The following is a 10042-nucleotide window of genomic DNA, read 5'->3' as shown; positions in this document are numbered from 1 at the left end:
CTCCGGTGCATACAAGAAGAAATAGACTTAAGGTTCTCATGTTAGTCGTATATCAGCAGTGCTTTGAAACAAACATGGTATATAAGAGTAATTATAAGTACCCAGAGGGAGAGAAGAGTGGATGAAGGAAGGGAGGGAAGAGACAGAGGGACACGAGCGAGGGATGGAGGAGAGAGAAGGAATGGAGGGAGGGAAGGGAGGGAAGAAGGGGCAGAGGAGGAGAAGAATGGAAGGTAGACGAGAGACTTGAGGTAGAGAAACAAGTGCAGATAGATAGAGGGGCAGGGAAGCTAATCCCACCCCTGAACACCGAGGCAGCCATCGGAACACAGCGCACTCTCACCGTGAAAGTTACACCTCTTCTTCACATTGCCTCAGATACATCTCTCAGCCTAGAGAGTTTGTGTTTCTTGCATTTTGAAGACGAAGTATGTATGAGTCTACTGACATTTAGTTTAACAGGGTAGAAGCATGGAGAGTTGCACAACCGATGGCTGAAAACAAGCTATTTTCAGTGACATGATGAAACTCTCCAGCATGCAGATATGTGCCTAAACCCCTGCAGCTTCGGGGTTAACCCTTAGACTATGGGTGTAGTTATTATAACACATCAGCAGCCTTTGCCATGGCGACAGTTGTAGTTGTATACCACAAACCATTTCCCACAGCAATATTTCAGTGAATGTAGCAAAAATGGGTCACATGTGCCTTTGCTATTCTTAGGGTAAATTTCCAACCAGTCAGTCCTATACCAGCTGTTGAGATATAAGAGTGCTATGAAAATATGAAAGTCAAAGGAGAAAAAATACATCACATCAAATTATAACATTTTTGTCTCGTAAACTACTGAATGCGACTGAACAAACTATGCTCTGAAATCTAACTCTTTTGTTGATCATCATTGTATTTTCTTGGAGTTTGGAAATATCTGGGAAACTGGAAACATCCTGAAACACAGAGCTGATGCCCCTGCACCCACATTCCTACCTCTCATGCTCTCACCAAAGTTTGAATATGATTTTTAACATAAATCATAATCAAGTTCTAAGTAAGCAAAATCTAATGAATCTAATATGAACCCGATCGGTGTGATATTACTGGAGTACTAACTGACCTCAGAATTAAACAATTTTAGTACTCAAAACCTACTAAAATAGCCTGCATGGTGTGGGAGGCATGCAAGAAAATACTCATGGCCTGGGGGTTAAGTTGCAAGAAAAATAGTTTGGGAAGTGCTGAGCTAACATATAACAAAAACTTGATCCTTAAGTTAGAAAAATTGTTGCAAACTTACCTGTGTCAACTGGTGCCTCAGTGATGCTTTCATCAGGTTTCTGAAATAAAATATAACCAAAAATCATACATCTTCCTTGTGTCATCCATTCTGCAAGTAAATGAAGATGAAGGTAGAATATCAGGAATTTCATGATGGACCTTTAAAGATGATACTGACGGTGCATAGGATAAGGAGGAGGATGGAAATGATGTCCAGCTACCAACAGGAGAGACATCGTTGTGCTGGCTGTGTGAATAGTATTTTAACTATATTAACAGTATTACACAAACCACAAACCACATTAAAAGTAATGCTTAAAAGGCATTAACATAAATGGTGGATAGCGTGGTTACGAACTACTCCGAATTGTTATATATCTCTCTCTCAATCATAACTTCAGTGACAGTGTGTGGGGGTAGTGAACGGTATCGGACACAGCAAGCAAATGCTGACCTCAGCGCGTGGCTTTTCCTGCCCCGGTGAGTCGAGTCAGCACACAGCCGCACCCGAGAGCACACCCCACCCCGCCCCGCACCTCCACACAGCCCGCGCACCCCGCCTCACACCTCCACACAGCCAAGTTTCCTTGGAGGTGTCTCGGCACTTGTTTCTTCCTATGACACAACTAGTTGTAGGTGCACACTTATCCTTGCCAGGCAACTCGGACCTTGAGGGTGACTGGTGGGCATATATAGACTGCCCGCCGCCAAACCCTCCCCGCTACCAGACGGGGGATGGCAGACCCTGCCACCCCTGCAGCCCTGCCCTTGTCACCGGCGAGGCGAAGGACGCAAGCGTGCTGAGTAGTGTGGTATTGAGTTGCTGTCTTCGAGGTTTTTAACACATTTTAGCTGACACTACATTGGATTCAGTAATTACACCACTTGTAACATGATTTCAGGTGAATTACTATTATTATGTTCACGTGTTTAGGCATGTGGGGCCGTATCTAATCTATTAGATTTTTCAGCTGTTGATTTTTCTGGAGTGTGGATGTTTAATATTTTTCTTGGGTAACATTGTTACGCATTTTATGTATAATCATTCATTTTCTTTTCTCCTTTCGTTTGTGTGTTTTATTGCACAGTGGAGAAGTTTTGTCTTGCTAAGCCTCACTCAATATTCTTTTTCCTCTTTTATTATGCATTTTAAAAGCATCGGGGAGGAGTGAGCACATACTTAGCGGTGAATGATTATTACTTTAATTATTTTTGCAGCGATATTTTTTTTCTTTTACCATTTTACTCCTCATTTTACTAGTAACTCTTTTAATGGCAGAGAAACCTGACCCGCAGTTACAAGCTCTCACCGAGGACTATGAGGGGTGGGTAGAGAGAAAGAACAGTGCCGTCACGGATAACGGTAACTGTTCTCATGTAAGGAGTGTAGCAGTCTTCAAAGGGTGCCTCCTCCTTCTTCTACGCTGCATGAGCAACCAAGAGGTATTTACTTACCTTACTAATCCCACAATGGCTTCTGCCCCTAATCACCCGCTAACAGCAACAGCAGTTAGGCCTTTTGCAGGGTAGCAAGGGAGGCAGATTATTCGGCCAGAGACTTCTTGTTTCAAAGTGAGATTGTCATGGACATTTCATTTGTGTCAAATCCAGGAGATAAAATATCTCTCAGCTGCTCGAAGGTCAATCCCGGGAACGGGAACGACGGCCCTCATAAACAGGAGCACATTCACAGGACGGAAGGATTATGATGCGTTTCGGTCACTTTTTCTTGAAACATTTGAGAGAAGACGGGTGACGGGCAGGCGAGCGGTACTCCGCTGCCCCGCGCCCTGAGGTGTGGCTTTCTGATCTTTGAGCGACTCGCTCACATAAACTTTTGTGTAATACTGTTAATATAGTTAAAATACTATTCACATCTTTGACTGTCCATGTGAGAGAGAGAACTAAAGTGAACTAAAGTGAATTTATAACAGCTACTGCTCGGCCACACATCACTTAACTAAAAGGCTATTGTGTTATCTCACCTACTACAATGAACTTGTGAAAGCAGGCAACGGTACACCGGACCTGACGTGAGATAGCAGTTCGTGCCTTAAACATTAAAAATAACACTTAACACAACCACGTTAAAAATAACGCCTAAAATTCGTTAATAGCTGGCTGGCTCTTGGAGCAGAAAGACATACTTTGCCTGGTTTGAAGTTTGAAGTGTAATGACTGTTTCCTACCAACTATAAAAATTGATAATTTATTTTTGGTAGTAAAAAATGTGAAAGTTTGTGTACGTTCCTCAACGCCTTGACTGCGGACTTCCGACAAGAAGACATCAACAAGCTACAGAAGTGGAGCAACAGGTGGCTCCTACAATTCAATGAAGAAAAATGTAAAGTCATGCACCTGGGGAGAGGATATCCAGCATTACCAATGCCACATGGCAAACACTCCACTATCCACCACAGAGGCAGATAAAGATCTGGGACTGTATGTGTAGTGCGGCGACTAGGCCTGATGGGAGAGCCCCCCATAACTCACTCAGCGAGTGGGGTACCTCTTTGGCCGACTGGTTAAGGAGTGGCTCTCACGTCTCGTTGGTCACAGGTTCGATCCCCAGCAACGGCAAAACCTTTCCTTGTCTGGACTGATCTCTCGTGTTTCGTTACACGCAGAGATCGTGTGGGACCGGGAGTGTAGTAGAAAGAGAAAATCTCAGCATTAAACATGTTGCAAGGCTATCAGTGAAGGCAAAGTCCATGCCAATCAAAGCAAAGGGGTTAAGGGAGTGTTTTTATGAGTGGTCAGGAAATCAGTATAAATCAAAAGATGCCTTTGCTCCATTTTCTAATTGACTTCCTGGAAGAGAACCTTGAAAGCAGAAATTTATCAGAGATGAAAAAAACAGATTATGTGGGGTCTAGAATGAGTAATAATGTAAGGGACTGGCTCAGTGCAGTGCTTGAGGGGATGAGCAGGAGGGAGATGGAGAAAGAGAGCATCACCAAGGAGAGACTGACTAACTAATGAGGAGCATACGCCTGGGGTTCACTCACTCGCTGGCTATAATCCCGACAGTACCCCCCGAGCAAGCTCCCATGCAGCTGCCCTATCCATCCTGAGTCTTTCCCAGCAGGATCGATCGACTTGCCCAAGCCATGAGCTATGTGGGCACCTCCTTCGTCAACTCCAAGGAGAAAACAGAAGTAAACAGAAACATTCAATATTTTGAGTGGTGAAGGAAGAAATCATAAAACACAGGCAAGTTAACCCCTTGACTGCATATTTCCTACAAGAAGACATCACCAAGCTACAGGAAGGGAACAAAAAGTGGCTGCTACAATTCAATGAAGAAAAATGTAAAGTTCTGCACCTTGGGAGGGGATATCCAGCATACCAATACCACATGGGAAACACTCCACTGTCCATCACAGAGGCAGAGAAAGACCTGGGACTATATGGTGCCAGGCTACCAGTGAAAGCCAAATATGTGCCAATCACAGCGGACGGGTTAAAGCTCCACACACCCTTTGCCTCTACCACTTCTTCATTTGATTAATTTGAAGTGTTTCTATTTCTATGGAAAAATTATTTCTTTGTGTCATTAGAACACATCTCTTCTCAATATCTCTTAACCCTCCGTCTTGACTTGCCAATAACAGGTCTTCAGTATCAGATTCCTTCATGTCATTCATGAGTTTAAACATTGCAATCAGGTAACCTCTCCCTCTTCTTTCCTCCAGTGTTAACAGCTGCATTTTTTCTAATCTTTCTTCATGGGTTAACCACTTCAACACGAGGGTGCGTACCCATACCATATACGAGGACACACATACTGCGTCCTGGCTCGCTTTAGCCAATATACGAGTTATTTTATCTCAATATTTATGATTGCATCTCAAAATTATCAATTAATTTATGTTTCTTTATGTGCACCATTTAATTCTGCATGTTTTCATATATAATACATGATGATTGTGTTGAGTTTATGGCTGAAAACTTGTTATATTCAAGAGTGACATTTGAAATTTGGCGCGCGCGGCAATCCCAGATACGGCACGGGGCGCTGTTTTGGCCCGGCCATAGTGAGTTTCTTTATGTACACCATTTAATTCTGCATGTTTTCATATATAATACATCATGATTATGTTGAATTTTAGGCTGAAAACTTGTTACATTCAATAGGGACATTTGAAATTTGGCAATCGCGGTGACCCGGATACGGCGCGGGGCGCTGTTTTGGCCCGGCCATAGTGAAGGGGTTAAGTCCTCCATTTCTGGCGCCATCTTGGTGTTCTGTATTCTCTTGAGTTTCTTCACATGTTTCTCTTTTTGAGGTGACCACACATCTGCAGTATATTCCAATTTTGGTCTAATCATTGTGGTTACTATCCTCATATCTTTAACCTGGTAATGAAATGCCATGTTCATATTCCCAAATATACTTTCCCTCTAAATGTACTCATGATATGCTTTTACTGACAAATCATCCTGAATCACACAGATAATGCCCCTGCACCCACATTCCCACCTTTCATGCTCCCACCAAAGTTTGAATAAAGTTTTAAACATAAATCATAATCCGGTCTTTTTCCTCTTTTACTCTTACTATAATATCGTTTCCCTTCTCATAGGTGTATGAATGTCTCATGTCACTTTTTCCCATTTGCGGAAGATATGATTGCTTTAAATCCCATTTCCAGAGGTCTACTCCATTCATATATCTTGTAAATGATTTTCTGCAGCTCCTTACAAACCTCCTGAATTCTCATTTTCTTGAATGATATTGCATCGTTTGCAAATAGGCTCGTGTAGATGCTCACCACTACTGGCATGTCATTTATATAGATAGTATTAACATAATTGATACAAGCACTTAACCCTGTGGGATCATTCAGTTTAATGTGGCTCTGGCAGCTGCACCGAGTTGCTTGATGGTGGAAAAATGTCTTCCAGTGCACCTTGCAATTTCCCTCAGAGATACATTCTCCTAACCCGTGGGCTTCAGCTGTGGGAAAGCCGAGAAGTGGCCAAGAAACGACAAAATTACACTGCATTTTGAGACTAAGAAAAGAGCATGAAATGTAACTCAGAATACTCATATCATAACCATAAAGCCGTTAAAAATATTTACTTTTACTCAAACTCCATTCTTTTTGGGTGGTGTTTGTTCCAAAATAAACATTCTCGTGACACGTGGCATCTAGCCAAAAGTCACTTGTTGTCTACTATACAGAATTTGACAAGTGATTACTGTATGGATAGCTAATTGAGTATGCCATGACCTTACAGCACCACCTATGACAAAAAAGCCCACCTCAAGATCACTCACCCACCACAATGACCTCGGGCATTCATGGTGGGTTGCGCTATGCCACCAACGCCTATAATTAGCTCGAATTAGGTGTTTTATGGCGAGCCCTTTTTAGGGTCCACCGTACCACAACCACGACTCGGGAAAGCCCTAAAAAGGGTCTGTTAACGTTCTCGGGTTAATTAGAATGAGAATTCTGGTTTTCTCCACATCTGACAACTGATTGCCAGCCATTTTTTTTTTTTTTTAAACAAAGGAGACAGCTCAAGGGCACACAAAAAAAGAAAACAATAATAAAAAAAGCCCGCTACTCGCTGCTCCTAAAAAAGAAACAAAAGAGGTGGCTGAAAGCAAGATCAGATACGGGAGGAGAGATGTCTTGATACCCTCCTCTTGAAAGAGTTCAAGTCGTAGGCAGGAGGAAATATAGATGAAGGAAGATTGTTCCTGAGTTTACCAGCGTGAGGGATGAAAGAGTGAAGATGCTGGTTAACTCTTGCATAAGGGGTTTGGACAGTATAGGGATGAGCATGAGTAGAAAGTTGAGTGCAGCGGGGCCACAGGAGGGGGGGAGGCATGCAGTTAGCAGGTTCAGAAGAGCAGTCAGCGTGGAAATATCGATAGAAGATAGAAAGAGAGGCAACATTGCGGCGGAATTTAAGAGGAAGAAGACTATCAGTATGAGGAGAAGAGCTGATGAGACGAAGAGCCTTAGCCTCCACTCTGTCCAGAAGAGCTGTGTGAGTGGAGCCCCCCCACATATGAGATGCATACTCCATACGAGGGCAGACAAGGCCCCTGTATATGGACAGCAACTGTGCGGGGGAGAAGAATTGGCGGAGACGGTACAGAACGCCCAGCCTCGAGGAAGCTGATTTACTAAGAGATGAGATATGAAGTTTCCAGTTGAGATTTTGAGTTAAGGATAGACCGAGGATGTTTAGTGTTGAGGAAGGTGATAGCTGGGTGTTGTCAAAGAATAGGGGATAGTTGTTTGGAAGATTGTGTCGAGTGGATAGGTAGAGAAACTGTGTTTTTGAGGCGTTGAAGGACACCAGGTTCTTCTTGCCCCAATCGGAAATAATAGTAAGGTCTGAGGCTAAGCGTTCTGCAGCCTCCAGCCTTGAGTCGTTAAGTTCCTGTAGGGTGGGTCTTCTATTAAGAGAAGTTGAGTAATGCAGAGTGGAATCATCGGTGTAGGAATGGATAGGACAGTTCGTTTTGGAAAGAAGAACATCAATGAACAACAGAAAAAGAGTGGGAGATAGGACAGAACCCTGTGGGACACCACTGTTAATAGATTTAGGGGAAGAACAGTGACCGTCTATCACGGCAGAAATAGAACGGTCAGAAAGGAAACTGGAGATAAAGGTACAGAGAGAAGGATAGCAACCGTAGGAGGGTAGTTTGAAAAGCAAAGATTTGTGCCAGACCCTATCAAAAGCTTTTGATATGTCCAGCGCAATAGCAAAAGTTTCACCAAAACGGCTAAGAGAGGATGACCAAGAGTCAGTTAAGAAGGCTAGGAGATCACCAGTAGAACGCCCCTTGCGGAACCCATACTGGCGATCAGATAGAAGGTCAGAAGTGGAAAGGTGCTTTTGAATCTTCCGGTTAAGGATTGATTCAAAAGCTTTAGATAGACAAGAAAGTAAAGCTATAGGACGATAGTTTGAGGGATTGGAGCGGTCACCCTTCTTAGGCACAGGCTGTATGAAGGCATACTTCCAGCAAGAAGGAAAAGTAGATGTTGACAGGCAGAGGCGAAAGAGTTTGACCAGGCAGGGTGAGAGCACAGAGGCACATTTTTAAGGACAATAGGAGGCACTCCATCAGGTCCATAAGCCTTCTGAGGATTGAGGCCAGAGAGGGCATAGAAAACATCACTTTGAAGAATCTTTATAACAGGCTTAAAGGAGTAAGAGGGGGGATGAGTAGGAGGAATATGCCCAGAATCATCCAGAGTGGAGTTTTTAGAAAAAGTTTGAGAGAAGAGTTCAGCCTTAGAGATAGATGAGACGGCAGTGTTGCCGTCAGGACTGAGGAGTGGAGGGAAAGATGAAGAAGTGAAGTTGGAGGAGATGTTTTTGGCTAGATGCCAGAAGTCACGGGAAGAGTTAGAGAAAGCAAGGTTTTGGCATTTTCTATTAATGAAAGAATTTTTGGTTAGTCTGAGAATAGATTTGGCACAATTTCGGGCAGAAATGTAAAGTTCATAATTAGCATTAGTTTGAAGGCTCTGGTGCCTTTTGTGAGCTGCCTCTCTATCAATGACAGCACGAGAACAAGCGTGATTAAACTAAGGCTTTTTAGCGTGAGGAGTAGAGAAAGAACGAGGAATGTATGCCTCCATTCCAGAGACAATCACCTCTGTGATGCGCTGAGAACACACAGAGGGGTCTCTATCCTGGAAGCAATAATCATTCCACGGGAAATCGGAAAAGTACATCCTCAGGTCGTCCCACCGAGCTGAAGCAAAATGCCAGAAGCATCGCCTCTTCGGTGGGTCCTGAGGGTGTACAGGAGAGATAGGACAGGATGCAGAAATAAGATTGTGATCGGAGGAGCCCAACGGAGAGAACAGTTTGACAGAATAAGCAGAAGGGTTTGAGGTAAGGAAGAGGTCTAGAATGTTGGGCCGGTCTCCAAGACGGTCGGGAATACGAGTAGGATGCTGGACCAACTGCTCTAGGTCGTTGAGGATAGCAAAGTTGTAGGCTTGTTCACCAGGATGGTCAGTGAAAGAGGATGAAAGCCAAACCTGGTGGTGAACACTGAAATCTCCTAGGATGGAGATTTCAGCGAAGGGAGAGTGGGTCAAGATGTGCTCCACTTTAGAATTCAAATAGACAAAGAATTTTACATAGTTGGTAGAGTTAGGTGAGAGATAAACAGCACATATGTATTTAGTAATAGAATGACAATGAAGTCTTAGCCAGATGGTAGAAAATTCAGAGAGTCAAGGTTGTGGGCACGAGAGCAAGTGATGTCGTTGCGCACGTAGGCGCAACATCCAGCTTTAGATTGAAATTTAGGACAGAGCTAGTAGGAGGGAGCAGAGTAGAGATTGCTGTCAGTAGCCTCAGAAACCTGTGTTTCGGTAAGGAAGAGAAGGTGAGGTTTAGAGGAGGAGAGATGATGTTCCACAGAATGAAAATTAGAGCGAAGACCGCGAATGTTGCAGAAATTGAGAAGATGATGGAGAACAGCGAAAAGGAGCGGAAAGGAAGGGCTTTTTTTTTTTTTTTTTTAACGCTTTTCTTGAGGGGCCTAGATGGTAGTCGGCCCCAGCCCGTCATGGTGCAGGCAAGTGTTTGTAGTGTCTGAAGAGTGTGTGTGTGTGTGTGTGTGTGTGTGTGTGTGAATTTTGCATATGTGTAAGCACGTGTGTCTGTGTAATTCCCCATAGTTTGACCGCACAATCAACTAGTGATCATCAGGGGGCACATATTAAATGAGACAGCCCAATTGTTTCCACTCTACCCAAAAATCAAGCTCTGA

General features: G+C 43.5%; 1 protein-coding gene across 4 annotated transcripts in view; it reads right to left on the bottom strand.

The window, feature by feature from the left end:
* LOC127009841 (uncharacterized) overlaps nt 1-10042 on the bottom strand; it is a 138329-nt gene that overhangs the window by 45852 nt on the left and 82435 nt on the right. For all 4 annotated transcript variants that reach the window (XM_050883206.1, XM_050883205.1, XM_050883207.1 and 1 more), the window contains one exon: nt 1295-1334. In XM_050883206.1, coding sequence (XP_050739163.1) covers nt 1295-1334 — 40 coding nt within the window. The remainder of the gene's footprint in view (nt 1-1294; nt 1335-10042) is intronic.

Source organism: Eriocheir sinensis, chromosome 42 (assembly GCF_024679095.1).
Source record: "Eriocheir sinensis breed Jianghai 21 chromosome 42, ASM2467909v1, whole genome shotgun sequence".
Lineage (NCBI taxonomy): Eukaryota > Metazoa > Arthropoda > Malacostraca > Decapoda > Varunidae > Eriocheir > Eriocheir sinensis.
The sequence above is the reverse complement of the archived record's forward strand: the minus strand, read 5'-3'. Positions and strand labels throughout refer to the sequence as shown.